Source organism: Oryctolagus cuniculus, chromosome 1 (genome assembly GCF_051225735.1).
Source record: "Oryctolagus cuniculus isolate XC-2025 breed Fujian yellow rabbit chromosome 1, ASM5122573v1, whole genome shotgun sequence".
In the NCBI taxonomy this organism is placed as follows: Eukaryota; Metazoa; Chordata; class Mammalia; order Lagomorpha; family Leporidae; genus Oryctolagus; species Oryctolagus cuniculus.
In genome coordinates, this window is record NC_142867.1 from 229744302 (window position 1) to 229769000 (window position 24699).

At 48.8% G+C, this 24699-nt stretch overlaps 1 protein-coding gene across 3 annotated transcripts in view; it reads left to right on the forward strand.

Moving 5' to 3' along the window:
• Positions 1–21587: 21587 nt before the first annotated feature.
• Positions 21588–24699, forward strand: part of PBX3 (PBX homeobox 3) — a 227656-nt gene continuing 224544 nt past the window's right edge. For 2 of the 3 annotated variants that reach the window (XM_051855254.3, XM_051855265.3), the window contains exons 1-2: positions 21588–21916; positions 22822–22895. In XM_051855254.3, the coding sequence (XP_051711214.1) occupies positions 21717–21916; positions 22822–22895 (274 nt within the window). In that variant the 5' untranslated portion in view covers positions 21588–21716. The remainder of the gene's footprint in view (positions 21917–22821; positions 22896–24699) is intronic. The other variant, XM_089302719.1, reaches the window with a different exon arrangement.

Sequence of the window (24699 nt, forward strand, 5' to 3'; positions counted from 1 at the left end):
TCTGTGAGCCACATTAAATCTGTTCTCTTTATATTAACTAAAAATTTTAAGTAAAAAAGAAAATGGATATAATAGCAAAATAAAAAAGGACTTAGATATGATCCAGCTGTCCCACTACTGGATGTATTCAAAGGATATGAAATCAGTTAAAAGAGCTCACTCTCACATTTGTTGCAGCACTAGTAGCACTAATAGCAAAGATATGGAATTAGCTGTGATGTCCATTATTGGATGGATGGATAAATAAAATACGGCATATATGTATATATCTGAGAAAATTATTTAGCCAGAAGAAAGGGTGAAATCCTGTCATTTGTGGCAATATAGATGGGAGTGTAAGGCATTATGTTACATGAAGAAAGTGGAACACAGACAAATACTGTATGTTCTCTTTCAAGTGCAGAAACTAAAAAAAAGTTGATTCATAGAAATAGAGGATAGAAGAATGGACTAGGGAGATGGTGGAGACCTAGGATCAACACCAAAATACAGGTGGATGGGAGGAATAAGAATTCATGTCCTGCAGTGCAGGAGGGTGACTGCAGTTCATTATGCATTTTGTACAGCATCAGAAGACAGAGTTTAAGGGTCCCCAACACAAAGAAATAATGAATGGTCAAGGAGGTGGGGATGCTAGTGCCCTGATTTGATAACTACATACATGCATGAAATGATCACGCTGTACCTCATAATATATATATTATATATATTATATTATATAATTATATTATATATTATATAATTTATATTATATATTATATATATTATATATTATATAATATATATAATATATAATTAATCATTATATATCAATTTAAAAAAAAAAACAAAGAAAGAAATGTGTGAATACCGTCACCCAAGTGACTTGGAGCAAAACCAATGCCTAGAACAATGTTGAATAAATGGGAGCTCAGAGATGAAATAAACAAATTATTAGAAGGCTGAACCCAACCGTATGGGCATTCTCAGGCCTTTCTGCTTCTCATGAACAACTGGAAAGATCTAGCAGCACTGGGTCTCCGCCTGCTGCCCAGAACCAGGCTGCCCTCCTGCTGGGTGGTGGCTGCGAGGAAAGGCCAGGCGACAGCCACCATTCGCCAGGTCCCTTGTGCTGCGGTTCTCCTCATCCTGGCCTGCCAGCCATGTGCCTGATGTGCGTGCTCCTACAGGTTCTTGAGTTCTGGTATGAAAAGAGGAAACAGCCTAAGAGCTAATTGCTGCTTTTACATAGCAGAGGAGTTGGTGGAGGGGGCATTAGCGGAGGAGGAACCCTCAGTACCTGCTCTGCCCGAGTACACTTTCTCCAGAATATACTGGAGAGGGAGACTCCAGAAAATATAAAGGTGGGGCAGGAGCAGGAGCTGGAGTGTAGCCTCGCGGTTAAGACGCCACATCCGAAGTGCCAGCTTCGGATCTCAGCTTTGCCTCCTGATTCCCGCTCTTGGTCAATACAGACCCTGGGAGGAGCAGGTGGTGGCTCAAGTAGTTGAGTCCCTGTCACGTACATGGAAGACCTGGAGTCCCCAGCTTCTGTTTCCAACCCCAGCCTGGCCCCAGCCTTCGTAGGCATTTAGGGGAATAAAACAGCAGATTCGTCCTCTGTTTCTCTGTCTGCCTCACAAATAAATTTAAAATATTTTGTAAGAGAAAAGTAGGGAGGTTGGCACTATAAATAATTCATCTTCATATTTCCCAGTTCTTTGCCAAACTGTCTTCGCGAAATGTTGCTTTGAACAGAATAAACTGAACGAAGCTCCAGCTCACCATGAGGAGTTGGTCCACAGAGCCATTTCTCTCTGTTTTCCACATTTTAAGAGTGGAGATGATCACTTCTACCTGGGCAAGACCATGTGATGGCATTTTGTGAATTATAAAATGTTCTATATATGCAAGCTCCAGAAGAGAAAAGATCTTTCTCTCAAAGATGCCTGAATTTTAACATTACTTTCCCAAAAAGTAGATAAGAGAAGTTTTTGCAATATGCATTTCCCTTTAGACTCATCAACAGCAATTATCTTTCTTTTTTTTATTTTGCTTCTGTTGTTCTGTTTTTAAAAGATTTATTTTATTTATTTGAAAGGCAGAGTGACAGAGAGAGAGCAGAGACGAGGAGGAAAAGAGATCTACCCACTGTTTCGCTCCCAAATGACCTCAACAGACAGTGCTGGGCCAAGCCAAAGCCAGGAGCCTGGAGCTCCATCCAGGTCTCCCATGTGGGTGGCGGGGATCCAAGCCCTGGGCCATCTTCTGCTGCCTTCCCAGGTGCATTAGTAGCAGTGAGGAATGTCAACATCACAGGGAGCTTAACCCTACCGAACCGCTCGCTGGCCCCACCAATCACTGTTTTGAATTAAATACGTTGAGTAAGCAATGTAGACCTTAGATGTTTTTGTTTTTCCTGAACTGGTACGCCTGGAAAATAAATTTGCTCATCCTAAGAGCACCTTTGAGTGCCAAGATCTTGGTTCGTTATACCATCCTCCAAGGAAAGGAACAAGGGCTCCAAGGAGAAATGCTCATTCTAGGTCGGGGACAGAAGGCACACAAGATGAGCTTACAGCTTACAGCTTACAGCTCCACAAACTATGAAAGTGCCTAGAATAAAACAAAAACAAGGGGTGAGCACTGCGGATGGAGCAGTGGGTGAAGCCCCTACTTGGGCTATCCGTGTCCCATACTGGACTGCCAGTTTGAACACCAACACCTCCACATTTTGATACAGCTTCTTGCTAAAGCACCTGGGTGGCAGCAGATGATAGTGCAAGTACATGAGTCCCTGCCAACTGTGTGGAACTTGGAGTTCCTGGCTCCGGGCTTTAGACTGGCCGAGTCTTGACTGTTGCAAGCATTTGGGAAGTGAGCTAGTTGAGGGACACTATCTCTCTCTCCCTCTCTCTCAATTTGCCTTGCAAATAGATTTTTAAAAATCTTTAAAACAGGTACTGGCATTGCAGTGCCAGTGGTTAAGCTACCGCCTGCGATGCAGGCATCCCGTGTAGCACACAGTTCAAGTTCCGGCTGTTCTACTTCCAATCCAGCTTCCTGCTTATGTGTCTGGGAAAGCAGGGGAAGATAGTCCAAGTGCTTAGGCTCCTGCCACCCACATGAGAGAACGGGTGGGGTTCCAGGCTCCTGGCTTTGGCCTGGCCCTGTCCAGCCATTGCTGCCATTTGGGCAGTGCAACAGCAGATGGAGGCTCACTGTCTCTCTTTCTCCTCTTCTCTCTGTTACTCTGCCTTTCAAACCAACCAACCAACCTTTAAAAAAGAAGGTCTTCCTCCTGACTCTGATGTACTTAAGACCGCCTCCTCTGACGTTAACACAAACCCTAAGACATAGTCACTGTCATCGTGGCCACTTCAGAGATGGAGAGTTGAGTTTTGAGAAGTGAAGGACAGTGTTTAAGATCACTTGCAGAGCAGGGATTTAAACTCAGGTCAGCCCAAAACTCCAACTCTCAATCACTATACACCATTTGTCCCACATAAAGACCTTGTAAACACGCTGGTGAGAGAGAAGGTTAAACAGCAAGAAGCTGTGCTGATCACTGCGTGGCATTCGCTGGAAATGCAGACTTCCCTGGGTGGAAATGTGCACCCGGCCCTTTTCCCTTTTCGGGAATTTCATCCAGAGAGGAGGGTGCTCTCTACCTGGAAGCGGAAAACGCTTAGGCATCATCAGAACGTTTTCTGATGCTACGTTTTATTTTGCTGTAATCTTCCTCACTTGATTATTATTTCTGAAATGAATTCTTTGTCAGCATAATTGTTCATGGAGATTAAAAGCAAAATATACTAAAAGGCTTTTAAGACAAAGCTCTGATGTTTCATTTTCTGCTACTCTTTGCTCCCTGGTTCTGGCATGCAGGGGCTATAATTTGGCTACTAAGCTGTAAGAATTCTTTCAAGGCCCAGTTTAGTTCTTTTGTATTTTTTTTAAAACAAAAATGGTGATAATTCATTTTACAATATTTCTTTTAAGATGCACAATTACTGCTAGAGAAACAGGAAAAGGAGACTGATTTTCATAATCAAAATTTTATGTTTTAATGAAATCTACACATAAGATTTGTTTAATAAGCCTAATAGTTCTAGCTAAAAATCTATTGCCTGCTACACATCACGGCAGATCTGTCCTCAATAAATGAGGGAAAATCGCGACCATTTTGCACTGACGTGAAAATCCCCGTGGCGCGTGATGGCTCGGCAGCATCTGCTATTTCCCCTCTCAGATACAAAGCGGCCAGCGTCAACTTTATAAATCCTATTACAAAAATGGGCATCTTTCCCCAACGTGTGCAGAAGAATGCAGCTTTCTTAGAAGAGCGTCTGAGTCGAGTGATGAAATACCAAATGAAGCACATTTTTTATTTCTTGCAGTTCGAATAGAGGACGAGAATGCATTTCCCTTTTAGTCGGATCCAAAGACGGGCCGAATATCTAACTGTGGAAATGCTCACCCTTTCCACAGTGCGAGTTGACATGAAAGACTTCGCTTTCTCTGGGACAAGAACCCCCACAAAGCCTCCAGGGCTCTTGGGTCACTGGATAATATGTAGCTAATATGTAGCCTTCTCCATTGTGAGGGCTCTTCCCAGAACACACTGTGCTCAGTGATACTGCGGCTGCCCCGGAGGCCCTTCTTATCCAGGTGCCTTTGAACTGAGATGGCACCATTTTCAGTGAGTGGCCTACCGTTCTAACAATGCTAAAGGTTTTTCAGGTGATTTTTGTTCCTCTGATTTGATGGCCTAAATATTCGTTTTTTGTTTTCATTATCTGAGTATACAAGATATGGTATGGGATCTGAATCTTTTTAAAATTAATTGCACTGTAAATCCCACATATCTCTGTAGAATGCACTTACTCATCATTAGCATGCGAGAGTTTCCAGTAAAATATCTTCTGTATTATTTTTATTATTAACATATTTACACTGTCACTCCAGCCCTGCACCCTTTGTGAATCTGTTTTTAAAATAAATATGACCTGATACCAGAGTGATTGGTGCAATAAAAATGCATGATGTGAAATTAATCAAATATGGTCGGGTTCAATTTATAAGGGACACATTAAGAAAAATTATTTCTTGTTCGGGTATGCCACTCTAGTGAATCAAACAGAGCTGCGTATATTTCAGCAAGATACATGTAAAATCCATTCATTCAACGAACATTTATTATGCATTTACTGTGTGCATCACGGGGCATAAAATCAAGCTGAGCAAACAAGAAATTCACACACGAAACCACTGGCGAGCATAAGCGACTGCATAATTGTGGAATATATGTTGAATCTCCTAAGATTCCAGAGACAAAAACTCAAGGGGCAGCTTTGCAGTACACCCGTTAAGGGTGTGAGTCTCTGGATTTATTCCCGTTTTTTTTTTTTTTTTTTTTTCAGGAAGTGGCCATTAATTTTTGTGTGAAAAAATGAGAACAGAGAGGCATAATTCATTGTGAAGATAGGTTTTATATTCTGTATATGTGAAGGAAATAAATTTCAAATGAAATGAAGAGAATGGGGAAAAAACCGGCTTGGATTTCAGAGTCAGACAGACATGAGTTCAAGTCCCACCTCTGCTACTTGCTAGCTGAGTGACATCCATTTTGTTGAGCTTTGATTTTCTTACCTATAATATGAGAGATGACCATAAGTTCCTCAGGGTACTGTTGTGAGGATTAAATAGATCACATCCTCAATAACTATTCACTAACTGCGTTGTCAACCTGGGACTGGGGACAGAGTAGCTTGTCAGAGTTGGTGGCAGTCCTGAATTGTTGTCAACAGCATTCCAGGTGGAGGGGACGGCAGCAGAGACAAAGGCGAGAGGGTAGAGATGGAAGCCGATGATTCCACTCCCCTCGAAGCATGGAGCTCTGCTCTCTTCCTCCCAGAGCCAGTTAGATGGAGACACGTCATGTGCTTGCCCTAGGAGCAGATGCCTGGGCTTCAGGGTGATATCTCTGTCCTCCAGGTGACTTAAACATGGTGAAGAATCTCTAGACAGATTAGTGGGAAGAGTCCAGGGGAAAACACTTGCAATGAGCATGCCTTAGCAATGGAACTCGGGACTGGGCCCTGTGAGCATCTTGAGGGCTGGGCCTCGCCCTCTTTTATCCAATGCTGGACTTGATCACCCACCTAGCATGAAGCCTTGTCTCGTTGATAACCGCTTGATGAACAAAAGAATGAACACTTGCATCCTGTAGGATGTAACAATTCACTCCCTAGCTGTGCGATCTCCAATCCTAGTGCCTCCAGTTCCTAAGCTGTAAAAAGGGGATAAACTGCTCATTGACCCCAAAGGACTACTATGAAGATCAAATGCATTGATGTTTGTAAAGTGCCAAGAGCAGTGCTTGGCACAAGGTCAATTCTATATTGTTTTTTCATGATGTAAAAATCAATATTGATAGTAAAGGGGGTGCTGAGAGGATCAGAAAAGAAAACAACTGAAGACAATAAATATTTGTGGAGGAAAAGGGAGAAGGAAGAAACTGTCTGTTTGAGTAGTGGAAGCCTACCCCAAGCAGGTTCAGAAGGATCTGGCACTGGACCCAGGAAAACCTGCTGGATCGAAGATTTACCCTTTCCTTGACCCCATTATGCAATAGGCTTAGGGGTGCCCTGGCCCTGCCAGTCCTCATGCCATCATCTCCTCTCCTGTCCCCAGTTCCACTGGTACCAGATTGTACCCTTGGCCCAAGACTCTGCCCAGATGTCTGGATTCTGCCATCCCTCCACCATTCCAGGGCCCTAAGTGGCTACAACATGTCTTAGTAATCATGGTCAATAGCCAAAGTCTCATTTCCACTGAGATGGAATATTTTCTCAGCCCTCTCCTGCCCTCAGAATGAAAATGCTGCTTCCTTTTGGGAATCACTTCTTCCTAGGAATCCTGTTGTCCCCACCAACCAGAGAGGACCCTTTGGCCATGAAGACAAAATGGGCTGGATTGGACCTCAGCAAGCCCCTTGGCTACTGACCCTCCCTGGGATCAACCTCCAGACTAGTCAGCCCACTGAGCATGTGCTCTACCAAATGAGTAGACATTAATATATTCACTAATTCATTCACATCTTCATTTAACTAATGGGAACTCAATTCCTCCTCTGTGCCCAGGGGCACTGACATCATTCACACAGAGTCCCTGCACTCAGAGAGCTCACGGCCTGGCCAGGGAGAGGGGCAACTGACCACACGGGGTACTCAAGTGCAAAAATATGAAAGTGTACAAGGTGGGAGTGACCAGGGATAGATGGGCACTTTCCCAGGAGAAGCAGAAAAGAGTTTCCAGAAACAGCAAGTGATGAGATGGAGTTTGAAGGAGGAAAGGGATACTTTTAGAGGAAAAGTGAGAGGAGAGTTTGCACTTTCAGGTAGGAGAGAGGGCTGGAGCAACAGGGAGAGGGCAGGTGGTGGAAGGAGTTGAGTACAGGGCTAAGGAACTCAAACTTTTGGTAAAAGAGGAAGGTGGGGGGGACCCTGTGTCGTGCTGCCCAGATCCCCATCAGTGATGGCCTGGTTACCCTAGTTGCTGGGAGTGCCCTCTGGGGCAGTCTTCTGTTCTCAGGCCCCTTTAGAGTTCACTTGAACTGCAGATAGCCTCCATGTCCAAGGTCATGCCCTTCCCTGAAGGGAGGCCTGCATCCTCCAGCTGATGGATGTACGAATATCAAGATCCAGGCATACTGACCCAACTTTGCACAACTTGGAAAAGCCATTCTGATCCCACAGCTCTCCGTGAGGTTGGCTGAGGCTATCCTTGGGTGTGCAAGGAAGGTCAGCTTCCCCACTGTGCCTGTTTGCTGCCTGTCCCTTTTGCTCATGGGTATTGCTACAAAGGGCAGCATTGACCCAACCATGGATCCCTTCCATTGTACTTCCTTGGGATGCTGTGTGTCAAGGATGACCCCTCAACCTCATACCGCAGGCTCCTACTTGTGAGCCATTTAAACATTATTATGTCTCTTTCTGATCACCCAAATTCCTTATACCACAGTGCCTTCCAGCTCTTTCCCTCTTTTGCTCCTCTGCTTTACAGCTGAAATTTTCCAAAGTCCTGTTAACTCCCGACCCACGCTGTCTGCAGCCCTCACTCCCATTCATTCCTTTGTGGAGGCCATCAGGTAGCTCCCCAAGTTTCCAATGCTCGCCACATCATTCAAGCCAGTGGACACGTTGGGGCATAACTCAGTGGAACCGCTGACTTCTCTCTCCTTGAAACACTCTTGGTCTCTGTCCTGCTGGGCTTTTCTAAGTGTTTCTCCCATCTCCTTTTTGGTCCCTTTTGTCTGCATCCATTCCTCAATTATTGCTCCTCCATTGTGGGCTCTCATTTTTCTTGGCTCTCACACTCTCCCCATATGATATCCCATGCAGTGCTGTGACTGTCAATCCCATTAAAATGTTAATAATTCCAAAGTCCCTCTTCTCGTCTGGCTCGCTCTCTATTGAGTCAACAATGCCTGCCCTCCAGGGTGCTGTGTCTTCCACATGTGCACAACTGGACCCATCACCTGCAAGCCTGCAGCTCCTCCCTAGTGCTTCCCAGCCAGACCCCACCAGCACTCTCTGTTACCCGCCCCCTTCCCCAGCTGCATCCTCTGTTCTGTGACTCCCATCTTGGATGCACCTGTGACTCAAAATGATGTTGTCTGCTGAGAACCAGGTTGTGGTGGCCCAGTCAAGACTGCGAGGTTCTTGAATGACTCCCAGACACCATGGGAGTCAGAAACTGGGGAGCCTTCAGAACCCTGGGAACTGTCCGGGCGCCTGCTTCTCTCCACCCCCTTCCAGGCTGGGCTGTTTCTGCTTTCTGCCAGTGTTCTGTTTACAAGTGACTCTCTCTGCTGCTCCCTGGGATATTGGCCAAACACAACTGTCCCAAAGGTCTGGGAGTGTTTGTCGTCGATGCAAGCTCTCAGCAAACAAAGCAGGACCTGCAGGTGCCAGGGGGAGTCTCCAGAAGAGCAGTGACCGGTGTGACCTTGGCCAGGGCCCATCTCTATCCCAGTGAACCAAGCCTGGGACGGTCGGACCATGTGTAGGAAACACGACTAAGAAGACCCATGGGAGTTGGTGTAAGGTTCAAGGGAAACTGCAAATCTTGGGCTGGGCAGCTATTTGAGATGTGATATTCACGGGTAACAGAAATCTCCAAAGATCCACACAAATATCTGACCACTTTGCTATCCTGTGATTCTGTGAAACATTGCTCATTTATTTCCCCTCTCCTCTTTTCTCTACTTTATGATGTTACTCTGTAGTAAATGGTAGGAAGAACATGATAAAACTATCCAGGGAGCTCATTTCTAAAAGGTAAAATCTTAACTATCCACTTGAATCAGTACTTTATCTTATAACAAAAAGTTACTAATTATAGCAATGAAATAAAAGGCTCTTTGAGTCTATCTTAATTGCTTTTGCTTTTGAATCTGACCTAGAAACTCAGAAGGGAAGAGAAGTAATCAAAAGTACCATCCAGTTGCTTCTGACAGAAGAAAGTTTATAACTCGCGATAAGTTCTCAGGAAATAATATCACCAGGAGAGCTTTGATGGCCCCCTTACGGGTAAAAAAAATAATTTTAGAAAATTTATTTTCAGATCAGCATATTGTAACCATAATTCTTTAAGGAAACTTTTACTTTAAATCAGTTTTATTATAAGCCCAGAAAAGAAACAGGACTAGGAGGTGAACCTAGTGTTGGCATGAGGCTGGTGAGATAAAAAGAAATATACTGTGGAACAACTTTTTTTTTAAGAGATGAAACTCTGGGGGCCGGCACTGTGACACAGCGGGTAAAGCTGCTGCCTGCAGTGCCCGCATCCCATATGGGCGCTGATTCCAGTCCCAGCTGCTCCACTTCTGATCCAGCTCTCTGCTATGGCCTGGGAACGCAGTGGAAGATGGCCCAAGTCCTTGGGCTCCTGCACCTGCATGGGAGACCTGGAGGAATCTCTTGGCTCCTGGCTTCAGATTGGCATGGCTCTGGCCATTTCGACCATCTGGGGAGTGAACCAGCAGATAGAAGACCTCTCTCTCTCTCTCTCTCTCTCTCTCTCTGCCTCTCCTTCTCAACTCTGTGTAACTCTAACAAATAAATAAATAAATCTTAAAAAAAAAAAAAAAAGAAACTCTGGAGGTTGGTGCTGTGGTGTAGCAGGTTAAGCTGCCACATACAGTGGCTAAATCCCCTAAGGGTGCTGGTTCTAGCCCCTGCTGCTCCACTTCCCATCCAGCTCTCTGCTATGGCCTGGGAAATCAGTGGAAGATGGCCCAAGTCCTTGGGCCCCGGCACTTTGTGGGAGACCCGGAAGAAGCTCCTGGCTCCTGGCTCCTGGCTCCTGGCTTTGGCCTGGGCCAGTTCCGGCTGTTGCAACCACTTGGGAAGTAAACCAGAGAATGGAAGACCTCTCTCTCTCTCTCTTTCTGTCTCTTCCTCTATCTCTCTCTCTCTCTTCCTCTCTCTCTCTCTCTCCCTCTCTTTCTGTAACTCTGTCTTTCACATAGATAAATAAATCTTTAAAAAAAAAAAAAAAACCAGACATGAAATTCTGGATTTATGTACCGGCTTTCAAAAGTCTCTCTAGGCGCACTGTTCAGCAGCAATTTGGATCTTCTCTGAAGTTTTTAGAATGCTTCAAATGAAGGCAGATTTTTTTTCATTTAACTCTTTTTAAATATTTATTTGAAAGGCAGAGGGACAGCTCCTATCTGCTAGCTGATTCCCCAAATGCCTGCAATGGCTCAGGCTGTCTAGGGGCCCAAAACCAAGAGCTGCAAACTTGATCAAGTCTCCTTCATGGGTGGCAGGAACACATTATTATTTTTTTAAAGATTTATTTATTTGAAAGTCAGAGTTACAGAAAGAGGCAAAGAGAGAGAGAGAGAGAGAGAGAGAGAGAGATCTTCTATCCGATGGTTCACACCCCGATTGGCTGCAATGGCCAGAGCTGCGCTGATCCGAAGCCAGGAGCTTCTTCCGGATCTCCCACGTGGGTACAGGGGCCCAAGTACTTGGGCCATCTTCTACTGCTTTCCCAGGCCACAGCAGAGAGCTGGATGGGAAGTGGAGCAGCTGGGACTTGAACAAGCGCCCATATAGGATGCTGGCACTGCAGGCAGTGGCTTTACCTGCTATGCCACAGTGCTAGCCCCAAGTATAAGTTTATTTTTAAAAAAGATTTATTATTTATTTAAAAGAGTGAGAGAGAGAGAGAGAGAGAGATATCTTCTGCCTGCTGGTTCACTCCCCAGATGGCCGCAGTGGTTAGGGCTGGGCCAGGCTGAAGCCAGGAGAGAAGAGCTTCTTCCAGGTATCCCATGTGGTTGCGGGGGCCCAAGTACTTGGGCCATCCTCTGCTGCTTTCCTAGGCTCATTAGCAGGGAGCTGGATTGGAAGTGGAGCAGCCAGGTGGCAAACCTGCGTTACATTGCAGGCAGTGGCTTCACCCACTATGCCTCAACACCAGTCCCTATAAGTTTTTTTTTTTTAATTTTAATTTTTTATTTTTTGACAGGCAGAGTGGACAGTGAGAGAGAGAGAGACAGAGAGAAAGGTCTTCCTTTGCCGTTGGTTCACCCTCCAATGGCCGCTGCGGCCGGCGCACCGCGCTGATCCGACGGCAGGAGCCAGGAGCCAGGTGCTTTTCCTGGTCTCCCATGGGGTGCAGGGCCTAAGCACCTGGGCCATCCTCCACTGCACTCCCTGGCCACAGCAGAGGGCTGGCCTGGAAGAGGGGCAACCGGGACAGAATCCGGCGCCCCGACCGGGACTAGAACCCAGTGTGCCGGCGCCGCTAGGCGGAGGATTAGCCTAGTGAGCCGCGGCGCCGGCCAGTCCCTATAAGTTTATTTTAAAAAGTGAACTTTACTTTGGTGCAGGGGAGAGGGAAGAAGGAGAGGGGAGGGGAGAGAGGAAGGGAAGCAAAGAAAAGAGAAAGAAGAGAAGAGAGAACCAGGAGGATGAGTGGAGAGAATCAAGAGCAAAGAAAAAGGAAGGGATGAGAGGCAGAAGAAAGGTGGAGAGAGCGGAGAGAATTGAAGTTCCCCTGGAGCTGTGGAGCACTGGGAAGTTAAGAGCAGTGATTTGGCTTTTATAATGCACTTGGTATCCCTTGCCCTGCTTGGTTTTTGCAATAGCTCAGTGTGATGAGCCTTACTGTGGTTGTCGTTACTGTTATTGATGCTATGAAGAAGTTAAGAAACCCAACCAAGGCCAAGCAGCCAGTCTGCGGTGAAATTAGAATTCAAATCTGAGTCTGCCTGCTTCTTTAAAGATTTATTCATTTATTTGAAAGGCAGAGTTACAGAGAGGGAGGGAGAGAGGGAGAGAGGGAGAGAGGGAGAGAGAGAGAGAGGTCTTCCATCCTCTGGTTCACTTCCCCAGATGGCTGCAATGGCCGGAGCTGCACCGATCCAAAGTCAGGAACCAGGAACCTCCTCCAGGTCTCCCACCGTGGGTCCAGGGACCCTAGGACTTGGGCTATCATCTGTTGCTTTCCCAGGCCACAGCAGAGAGCTGGATGGGAAGTGGAACAGCCAGGACTTGAACCAGCGCCCATATGGGATGCCAGCACTGCATGTGGCAGTTTACCTGCTACGCCACAGTGCCAGTTCCTCTATTATTTATTTATTTGAGAGAGAACGAGAGAGAGAGAGAGAGAGAATCTTCTTGCCACTGGTTAAGTCCCCAAATGGCTGTAATAGCTGGGACTGGGCGAGGTCAAATCCAGGAGCAAGGAACTCCTTCCAGGTCTCCCAACTACTCGGCCATCATCTGCTGCCTTGCCAGGTGCATTAGCATGGAGCTGTATTGGAAACAGAGTGGCTAGGACTTGAATCAGCAGATTAGCCCACTGTGCCACATCACTAGCTCCGATCTACCTGATTCTAAATGGAGAATTTTTGGTTTAAGCCTAAAGAGCTTATAATTATAATCCTTCTTTGCTAGACACTTACGAGAATTAGGTTTGGCACTTTTTGAAAATAAGTCTACAGCAGTGGCTTAAATGAAGTAGAATTTTATTCCTCCATCAGTTAGAGGCATCTGGAGGAGTCAAAGACTGGTATGGTTACTTGGATGCTGGCTTCTTCGTGGTATAATCTGCAGTCCAGGCTTGTAGGTGTAGCTTCATTGCCCCAGTGTGCCTCCTCCATTCCAGGTCACCTTGCAGTCTAAGATGGGTCTTGGAGCTCCATCTGTAAGCTACAGGCTAGGGAGAGGGCAAGAAATGGCAACAAGAATCCCTCTTAACTAAGTTAGGTCCCTGTAAGGAGACTTTTTGAAGACCCACAGAACACTTCTATGTATATCTCAAAGACCAGAACCTAACCACCTGGTTAAACTTCAAGGAGGGCAGAGAAAAGGCATTTGTCCTAAGCAAAAAGTATACAGTTAAAAAATCTTGGTACCAAGAGGAAAAGAGGCTGGAATAGGTACAGGTTCTCTATGCACCTAATCTGTGCCCCCCAGCCTCCCCCCTCCCACTTTTTTTTTTGACAGGCAGAGTGGATAGTGAGAGAGAGAGACAGAGAGAAAGGTCTTCCTTTGCCATTGGTTCACCCTCCAATGGCCGCTGAGGCCGGCATACCTCGCTGATCCGATGGCAGAGCCAGGTACTTATCCTGGTCTCCCATGGGGTGCAGGGCCCAAGCACCTGGGCCATCCTCCACTGCACTCCCTGGCCACAGCAGAGAGCTGGCCTGGAAGAGGGGCAACCGGGACAGAATCCAGCACCCCGACCGGCACTAGAACCCGGTGTGCCGGCGCTGCAAGGCAGGATTAGCCTAGTGAGCCGCGGCGCCAGCCAGCCCTCAGCCCCTTAATCTCCTGGCAATGAAATCCTGAAGCTAAGTACCTGGACCAGCCATGAGACCCATAAGGGCAGAATGCCAAATACTGTGCCCTCACTCAGATGCCAGCCACAAGTTTAGGGTTTTCCAGGCTGCCTGCACTTCTGATCAATGGGCTACAATCTTGGGTATTCCTATGACACCCCTCATGTTCAGAAGTTAACTAGAGTGAATTAGAACTCAGGAAAGTACTATCTTTCTGATTATAGTCTTATTGTAAAAGATCAGGACCAGTCAAATGAAGAGGGCAGAGCAAGGTCTAAGAGGATCTCAAACGCAGAGCGTCCGTGTTCTCTCATGTGGTGTCGGGGCACATCAAGGGGTTCACCCACCAGAAGCATCATTGAGGTATTCTAGTTTCTATCAGGGTTTCTTTGTGTAGGAACAACTGCTTGAGTCATTGGCCCTGTGATTAAAATCCATCTCCAGATCCTTCTCCTCTTGGAAGGTTGAGCTGCTCAAAGCCCCAAGCCTCTCTCATCACACGGTTGGTCTTTCTGGTTACTAGCTGCCAAACTGACTTAGCTCTTTAGCATAAACTCAGATGTGATTCCCAGGGTTTATGAATAGTAAAAACACTCCTGCCACTCAGTAGATTCCAAGAGTTTTATATGTTATTTCCCAAGGACCCAGTACAAAGACAAGACAATTTTTTTTGCATGCAACATCGCCCCAACCTGTAGGAATCTGTACTATGTGCTAGGCTATTCCTCCCTTCTTTTTAATCATTTGTCCATCTATCGATCCACCCATCCATTAAGTGTTTATAGGCTCTATCAGCTATGCTTTAAGTAACACAAAATTCATCCAACAGGAATTTTTTAAAAACACTCCTGCCACTCAGTAGATTCCAAGAGTTTTATATGTTATTTCCCAAGGACCCAGTACAAAGACAAGACAATTTTTTTTGCATGCAACATCGCCCCAACCTGTAGGAATCTGTACATTGTGCTAGGCTATTCCTCCCTTCTTTTTAATCATTTGTCCATCTATCGATCCACCCATCCATTAAGTGTTTATAGGCTCTATCAGCTATGCTTTAAGTAACACAAAATTCATCCAACAGGAATTTTTTAAAAAGATTTATTTATTTATTTGAAAGTCAGAGTTACGCAGAGAGAGAGAGAAAAAGAGAGAGAGAGAGAGGTCTTCCATCCGATGGTTCACTCCCCAGATGGCCACAATGGCCAGAGGTGCACCAATCCCAAGCCAGGAGCCAGGAGCTTCTTCCGGGTCTCCCACGCAGTTGCAGGGGCCCAAGGACTTGGGCCATCTTCTACTGCTTTCCCAGGCCATAGCAGAGAGCTGGATTGGAAGTGGAGCAGCCGGGACTCAAACTGGTGCCCATATGGGATGCTGGTGCTTCAGGCCAGGACGTTTACCTGCTGGGCCACAGCACTGGCCCCCAATAGGAATTTTAAAATAGGAATTGAATTTACTTACAAAGCTGGGAAACTGGGGGTGAGCACTTGCTGGTTTGGGTCAGATGTCCACCGATGTCTGCAAACACCTCTGTGACATATGTGCTCTCTGTCTTTCTGCTCCAGTCACCGTCTTTTTTTTTTTTTTAAGTCTATTTAATTTATTTGAAAGACAGAGAGGGAGACACACAGAGAGAGAAAGAGAGAGCTCTTCCATTCTTCCATCCGCTTGTTCACTCTGCAAAGATCTGCAACCTCCAGGGCTAGGTCAGGAAGAAACCAGGAGCTGGGTGGCAGGGACCCAAGTACTTCCACCATCATCACTACCTCCCAGAGTGTGCAGGCGGCTGGAACCTCCATGCCCTCCAGTTTTTATTTTTTAAAAAAGATTCTATTTTAGGCCGGCGCCGCGGCTCACTAGGCTAATCCTCCGCCTAGCGGCACCGGCATACCGGGTTCTAGTCCCAGTTGGGGCGCCGGATTCTGTCCCAGTTGCCCCTCTTCCAGGCCAGCTCTCTGCTGTGGCCAGGGAGTGTAGTGGAGGATGGCCCAGGTGCTTGGGCCCTGCACCCCATGGGAGACCAGGAAAAAGCACCTGGCTCCTGGCTCCTGCCATCGGATCAGCGTGGTGCGCCGGCCGCAGCGCGCCGGCCGTGGCGGCCATTGGAGGGTGAACCAACGGCAAAGGAAGACCTTTCTCTCTGTCTCTCTCTCTCACTGTCCACTCTGCCTGTCAAAAAAAAAAAAAAAAAAAAGATTCTATTTTAGAATGTTTACAGAAAAACAAGTTGCACAAAGAGTTCTCCAATTCCTCACCCCATGCTTCCCCCATTATTAACATCCATGTTCGTATTCCTGTGGCTCGTTTGCTTCAATGAATGAACCGATGGTGATGCTTTCTTGTTTACTCATGTCCATACTTTATTCAGATTTTCTTAGTTTTTACCTAAAGTCTGCTTTCTGTTCCAGGAGTACATCTGGTTTTCATGTCTCCTTATACTTTTCTTGGTGGAGACAGTTCTCCAGACATTCCTGGGTTTTGGTGACCTTGACATTTTTGAGGAGTCCTGGTCAGCTATATTTTAAAAAAATATTCATTTTATTTATTTGAAAGGCAGAGCTACAGAGAGAGAAGAGACAGAGAGAGGTACTCCACCTGCTGGTTCACTCCCCAAATGGTCGCCAATCCGAAGCCAGGAGCCAGGAGCTTCTTCTGGGCCTCCCACATGAAAGTAGGGCCCCAAGCACTTGGGCCATCTTCTGCTGCTTTCCCAGGCACACCAGTAGGAGCTGGATCAGAAGTGGAGCAGCTGGGATGAGATGTGGGTGCTGCGGGCAGCGACTGGATCCTCTAAGCCACAGTGCCAGCCCCCACTGGTCAGCTATTTTGCAGAATGTTCTTCAAGGATCTGTCTAATGTTTTCCTCATGATTAAACTGGGATTATGGGTTTTAGGAAGGAAAGAGGAACCATTTTCATCCCATTTTTTCCTTTCTTCCTGCCCCTTCCCGTCTCCTTCTGAAATCAGCAGTCACCCCTCTTCCTAACAGACTCAAGGCAGGGCATAGGAAGCTTGTAAGCGCCTTAGACTTTGACTGGGACTGAGCACATTGCTGTTGGATTTATCCATCAACAGGCAAGAATGTTGGCTGTCTGGATGACAGGCACACAACTGACAGTGCTGGCTCAAGTGCCCAATGTGTAAGACTGCATGGTACTAGATGTTGTCGGGAAGGGAAGGACATTAGGCTTGGGGCTGTCCATTTTGCATTCCAATAACCGGTCTATTTTAAGGGCCTCATGGAAGAAAGGTGAACTGGTATCCCACTGACACTTTGGTTACTCAATCAAATCTATCTTAAGTAGAGGAACTTTTGTCGCTTGTCACCTGCTCTCTGAACTGTAAATACCAGTTGCTATGGCAACAGAGTAAGGACATGTACTGGGCATAAGCATTTAGTCAGTGTCCCCAAAGTGACCACTCGAAGAGTGTAACTCTCAGATGTCCTCTTTGGTTGTTTGCTCTTTTTAAAACCATAACAGGGGTTAAACCACCGCTTAGGACATCCGCATCCCATATCAGAGTTCTGGCTGCTCTGCTTCTGATCCAACTTCCTGCTAATGTGTTTCCTGGGAGGCAAGGTGACAACTCAAGTACTTGACTCCCTGCTACCTATGTGGGAGACCCAGATGGAATTCCAGAGTCCTGGCTTTAGCTTGGCCCAGCCCTGACTGCTGCAGGCATTTGGAGAATGAACCAGTGGTTGAAAAATCTCTCTCACTCTCTGCCATTTTGCTGTTCAAAGGAATAAATAAACATAAAACACGCAAATGACTCATGTTAAAGTCACATTTTAAAATACTTTTTTAAAAAACATGCTTGTGAACTAAATGAGAAAACCAATAGAGCTGAAGTGAGAGCAAACAATGCAGGACTATCTAGGATGATGGCAAATTACACGTATTACAGGCAATTTATGATGAGGGAGGTTAGAGCAGATGATGGTGAGTGACAGTAGATGTGGCAGAAAAGCTTCAGAGAGGTGGGTCTTGGAGTCCTAGGTGACCACAAAGGATGACCTGGCAGGCTGTGGCCTTCAATTCCCTTCTCCCTTCTAGGAGATCTGGGTTCTTTCAATAGAGTTGTATTAGAAGCACCCAAGTTACTTATTGTCATTCATACATAGTTCCTCCATTAAGGCCTATGACGTTTACTTAGTGATCTTAATTAAATGACCCCTCCCACCATTTTTTTCTTTTTGCTGTGTTTTGCAAAGTAGTGTTTGCAGACACATAGATCAAGAATTAAATTGAATTCAAGTTGCAGCATGTATCGGCTTTGTGTTCTGTGCAAGTTCCTCTCTCTCTCATTCTGTTTCTTATTTAATAGTAATGCAATCACTTAGGGCTGTTGTGAGACTGTCATAAGACGAAGCGCAAGGACACAGAGCTGAGTGTCCCACCCTACGAGAGAGGTTGCTGATGGCACCACACTGATGATAGAGATGAAGGTGATGTTCACAGAAGCTCATGGAAAGGGATGGCTTTGAAGGAGCCCCTAGTTGGTCTTCACTACTTTGTCACTATTAACATCACAAGAAGGTCCACTCACCAAAAGTAAGGACATATCTCTTGACTTTTTAATAATTGCTGCCTTAGAAACAGCGAAGATGGATTCAGGTGCACAGGGAGGTTCTATTCCATTGCCTGTGAAGGCACCAACCACGTGACTCAAGATTGCTGAGCAGAGATAAGGTGATATCCAACGTGAGAAACTGGCAGGAGCACAAGAGACCTTGGAGCATCTGCAGTTAGTTGACACTGTATATTGGGGCAAGGTCAACGAGCCCGTGAGGGAATCCTTGCTGGGACCCTCTGGCTTCCACTGCAAGTCATATTGATAATAACAAAGAGAGAAGGCCCCGGAACAGAGGGTCAATGTAATCCAATCAGTTATGCAGGATGATGGTATCAAGTTCGCACATCACTGAATTGACCATGGGTTTAGAGGTGTGTGCCGTGGAGTAGCTGCGGCTGCTAGACATTTAACAAGTTGTTTTATTCCTAATTGCTGGCATTTGCTTAACTGTTTTCTTAATTCTAATTTATGTTTTTATGTTCCAGTTTGTTTACATAGCCCATAGTTCCCAATTGCCTTTATTTGCTTAAGTGTTTCTTTAATTTTATTTACATTTTTATATATGTTGCTTTGCTTACATAACTCATTGTTTGGAGTGGGCTAGAAATAACCATAAATCCCTATTGTTAATTAGCCTCATCCTCATGACTGATTAGTCAAGATTATGAGCCTAGAAGGAGGGCAGGGAGGAGGCCTAGTAGTGAGTCACAGGATCATTGAATTTTAGAGCCGGAAAGAATCTTAGAGCTTAGGCATCATTCAGATAGAATTCTGTGGTTTTACATCTTCAGCGTTGGAGCATGGTGAAAGGTTGTCTGCTTGCTCTTGTTCCTCTCTGCAGAGATGGGTAAGGACTTGGTGACAGCTTTGAACAACAAGTTGGGAATAAAGAGAAAACCCAATCAGTGATGAAGGAAGAATCCGAAACACGGCGCCTAAATGGGTTATAGAAGGGCAGGGATATTAACGAACGCGAAGGAGGTTCTTCGGAGGTGGGGGGCGGAGTGGGTTGTGTGGAACTCCCTCTTCCGCAGCTGTGCAGTTGGGAAGGGCTTTAGCTTGCCTAACTGTAAGCGTAGCTATTAGCTCTGCAGCGGGGAGTATTTAAAAGTACACACAACATAGGAAGGAAAGAACCTGGAACCGAGTAGCCTGCTTCATTCCAAGAATCCATCTGGCATTCACAGAACTGCTTGTCCTACATTGAACCCTGCCGAGTGAGAGCCATTTTTCATATCCTCACACCCCTATTTTTGGTGTCAGGTAAGACAACTTCTTGAGTTTGGGGAAGGAAGTAGGAGGTTTTTCAGAACCCCCTAACCAAGGGACTCATCTAGGGTGAGGTCCATGAACCTAATGTGGGGAAAACGCGCTGCAACCCTGCTCTTATGGATAAATAAACTCGTCTCCACAAGAGGCGGAAGCCCAGATCCCCTAACCGCGGCAGCCGGGAGTCATCTGGCAGAGTGCGATGGGAGAAGTGTTCACACGTGAGGCATCAGCGGCTGGAGTCACCAGCCCGGGACTCAGGGTGCCAGGGGTAGCTGAGGAGCGAAATCCAGCCTATGACTAAACACACGCATTTTGTAAGGAAGAGCTGCTTTCTGCAGTTCTGGCATATCTGGAGGCATCTACAGACGAACACTGCCAAAAGACTAGTCCCCTGATTACCAGGGGTTGCAGGAGTGCGAAACGTGTTGTAAGCCTTGACATTTAGTCCTGGGCGGCAGGCACTTTTCCCCTCTGAAACATTTCTGAATGTTCCCCTTCCAAGGGAAAGCGTACAGCGCTCAGATCCACCGAGCTCGACTTCACACGTGCGAGGAGACAGACCCGCGTCTCGACTGGGCACCCCTTGTGGGACAGCGCGAGGCCCGCGAGCCCCACTCGGAGCAGCGCCCCCTCGGTTCCCATGGCGACCGTGGGGGGCGGGGCCATCGTCTGCTATTTCCCCGCCTCTGCCCAGGACCTTTCGAATGCTCCAATTGGAACAGCCCTTTCGGGCCTCTGTCCCGCCCCTCTCGGCTCGAAGCGCGAGGCGATTGGCCCGGGATGTGCAGCCAGAGGGCAACACCTCCAGATGGAAAGAGCGGGAAAGTGCACCAGGCGCTGTCCGAGGCGTGAAGCTCATAGGGGTTGAGAAGCTTTGGAACAAGTTGACCCCCGTCCCACATACAACCCCCCACACCCAAGACTGCTAACGTTGGGGAGCGGGGACCAGGGCGCGAGCACAACGTTTGTAGGCCGGGGCAGTCCATCCTGGGGTGGGGAGGAGGGGAGAGCGAGACCAGGCGAGAAGATCCGGCCGCTCGCTCCCTGGCCGGAGATCAGAGGCCAGAGGGGGCGGGCCCACCACCGGGGGCGGGGCCAGCGGCGGCGGCGGGAGGCGCAAGGCCCAATGAGCGCGCGCTCCGCCCCTGGGGGTGTGGCGCACGGAGCGCTCTCCCACCCCCCGCGCGCCCCCGCCCCTCCCCCCGGGCGCCGGGGCCGCAGTGAGTGAGTGGCACTGGCAGCCTGTCAATCCCTCAGCCGAGCGGCCTCCGAGCCCGGTCCGCGGCGGCTGCTGGCTGGGTGCGCGGCTCCGGCAGTGGCGGCGGCGACTTCTCCCGCCCCATCAATCTGCTGTCCGCCTTGCCGCGCGGCCCGCCGGGGGCCCTCCACCAGGCTCCGCGCCCCCGCCGCGCCGGCCCGCCCGCTCCCAAACTTTCCTCCTCCGTCCCCCTCACTCCCCGCGGCCCGCCCGCCCGCCGGCCTCCTCCTCCTCCTCTGCCGCCCGCCGCCGCCGCCGCCGCCGCTCCCTCCCCCGGGGCCGCCGGGGCTCGGATCCCGCCCGGCCGAGGCGGCGGCGGCGGCGGCCGAGGGAGGGAGGGAGTGCGCAGGCTGGCGCGGGGAGCGGCGGGCGTCCCGGCAACTCGGCCGGCGCTGAGGAGCAAGTTGCGCGGGGCCGCCCGGCGGGGCGCGCGGCGGCGAGGAGGCGGCGCGGCGGCCGCGTGAGGGCAGCGGGCGCCGCCGCCTCCGCCTCCGCCACCGCCGCGGAGCCCGGCGCTTCCGCCCGCCGCTTCTCCCCAGCCTCGGCCGCGGCGGAAGCCGGAGCCGGGCGCCGGTCCGCACCGCCGCAGCCGCGGGCCCGGCCGGCCGGGCCGCCCCCTCCCCGCGCGGGCGGGGAGCGCGCGGCCGCCTCCCCCTCCCCCTCCCCCTCTTTCTTCTCCTCCCTCGCCGCCGCCGCCGCCGCCGCCGCCGCCTCAGCCTTCGCCTCAGCCGCCGCCGCCGCCCGCTCCCGCCCGCGCGCGGCGGGATGGACGATCAATCCAGGATGCTGCAGACTCTGGCCGGGGTGAACCTGGCCGGCCACTCGGTGCAGGGGGGCATGGCCCTGCCGCCTCCCCCGCACGGCCACGAAGGGGCGGACGGCGACGGCAGGAAGCAGGACATCGGCGACATCCTCCACCAGATCATGACCATCACCGACCAGAGCTTGGACGAGGCGCAAGCAAAGTTGGTGTCGTCTCATTAAAGCATCTTTTGTGTGTGTGTGCGGGAGCCGGGCCCGCGGCCGAGTCGGGGGCCCCGGGGTGGCTGCCCGAGGCAAGGGGCCGCAGCCTCCGGCCGGGAACTTTCTCCGAAAACCCGCCGGCGCCCGGGCCTCGGGAGGGGGGACTGGCCCGCGCCCCGCGCCCCGGGCGGGAGTCGGCAAAGTTGCTCCCGGGGCTCAGGAGCCACTCGGCGCCGCGCGGGTTTTGTGCGGTCCCTTTCTCGCCCTGTCCGGCCCGCTCCCGGCCCGGCCCCCCGCGCACGGATTTAAACCTCCCGCCTGGACCCCCGCGCGCGCTGCCGGGCCGGGGCCGCGGGCTGCGCTCCAGGGCAGTGCAACTTTCTCCGCGGGCCGGGAGTCGCGGCCGCGGGACGACCTCGGCGTGCGGGCGCTGGGCGGTTCCCTGGCGGGGCCCGGTGCGGGCGGCCAAGTTCGCGGGGAGCACGGGCTGCCGCGCAAACTTTGCCGAGCTGTCACCCGCCCGCCGGCCGGGGTCGGTCGGCCGGCCGCGCCCGCTCCGCCTGCGGAGCGCGACCGCGGGAGCCCCTCCGCGCCCGTCCCCGCCCCCGGGGCGCCGCCGCCTGTCCCCGGAGCGCGGCTCCCCGCGCGGGTTCGCGCCCCTGCGGTCGCCGAGGCTGCTGCCGGGCGCGCAGCTGGGTCGCGCTGCGTTCCGGGCTGGAGCCTTGGGCGCCGGAGCCTGCCGGCTGTCGCCAACTAGTCAACTTGAGTTTTTGTTGACTTGCCGCTGTTCCAAAGAGCCTTCCGAAATCGCGGGCCGGAATTAAGTCTTGGGTCTAACTTAAAGGAAGGCGCCATATTATTCCATAGGTGATGCTAATACCTTTGTGCTTTGCTATTTGTTTTGTAGGAAACATGCCCTGAACTGTCACAGAATGAAACCCGCGCTCTTCAGCGTCCTGTGTGAGATCAAAGAGAAAACAGGTAAGACGCTGCGCCCCGGCAGTGGGCCTGGACGCCCCCGAGGTGGGGTCGGAGATACTCCTCTTCCACTCTCCAGTTGCGAGCTGCTGCTTTTGGGCACCGCCATCTTTGATCATTCTCTCCTTCCCACCTCCTGATCTTGAGAAAAAACTGCAATAAATCTGGAGTCGATTTCAGATTCCGCTCCGGGTCCTGAATGAAGTGTAGGTGCGGCCGAAGCTGGGTCGCCTTCTCTAGGCGGCCGCTCCTGGCCGCAGGCCGGGAGGGGGCCCAGAGCGCCAGCCGCCCTCTCCCCTCTCCTTTCGCCTTGTTTGTGTGTCAGTTTCTAAAAGGAGCAGCGGGAGACTGGATGCCAGGGACCGAGTCCCCGGGAGCAGCGTCGCCCGAACTTTGTTTTACTTAGACAGCCTTAAGCTTCAGCTCCAGGAACTGAAGAATAGATGCCCTAGAACAGACCTCGGTAGCATGGCTGAGTTAGTGTTTGAGGTGGGAAGACTACTTTTAAGAATCGAGGAGGGGTAATGTGTTGAGGTGTACGTGGTGTACTACGTCTGTCACTACTTTTGTTAAATTTCGTGTCTTGAAGTCATTACGCTCGTAACTGTGCTTAATATATAAAGTAGAAGAAGGTCCACAGATGGTAGGTTACACAGTTTTGAAGTGTTCCAGGCAGGGCATATAAAAGAAGACAGGTTTTGCAGAAAGTGCTCCAATGAAAACTACAGGTACATGTTAGACAAATTTTTGGCAATTCATTTCAATATAACTTTTTTGTCAGACTTTCTTGATTTTAAAATATTTTTATCTTGAGGCGATAAGGCTCAAATCGAAGTAGAGATTTAATTTAGATGTTTTAGTTTGTATCTGGCATTATCTTCCCTGTATATGGCTAACCAGTGCATTGAACAAGCTTTACTGTTGAGATACGTGTACATATTTTTGGGTTGTGTGTTGGATATATTGTGTTTTAAAGTTGTGGATTTTTTAGTTGAAGCAAAAAAGAAAAAGTTAAAAAGCCCAGGGTATAGGTTAAATATGATGATATTTAAATTGCGTGTACAACTAATAGTACACTGCATATAATTGTTAGGCTGATAAGCCAATTGCCCGCCTTTTAAACAGCTTTTGCACTCTGCAATACTATTCTGATCCTAAAAGTAATCAAGAAAAGATGGCGAGTTATTGCTGTCTGTTAAATATAAATGCCAAACCGTAATGAACAGCAAACATGAAGAGTACTTTTCTTGCTTTTCATTCACATAGCATGGATGTGTTTTTTAAAGATGTATTTTACATTTTGAAAACCACAGGCATTTTACATTACTGACTTGTATTCTGTGTTGATTTTTAGCTCTCTTCAGAAAGTGTTGTGATTTAAAATGGTAGATAATTTTTATCTGACTGTAAAATCAGACATCCAGTGTTAAATCCTGAAGATTCTTAGTTTAAAAACCTAAGATCTGTAATTCTGGTCGATGATGCTGTTTAATGTCCTGTGGCTTTTTTCTTGCTACCAGAGCTCTACTTCAGTTTGTGCTGACAGCTAAGCACAGGGGCATTGACTGTGTTGTGAATATGAAGATTGATACAACTTCATACAGCATTATATTACTAGGGAGAAGGGATTAATACTCCTCCCATCTCACCCCTGTCTCATGGTTTGTATTTTCCCCCCCTTTTTTAAGTTTTGGCCTAGCCAGCTTGAGACCAAACCCAGCAAATTGCTTTTCATGTTTAGACATTTAGCAGCAGGCAGAATTCAATTAGGAAGCGTAAGTCCTCTAGTTGCTTATTTGCACAGAAC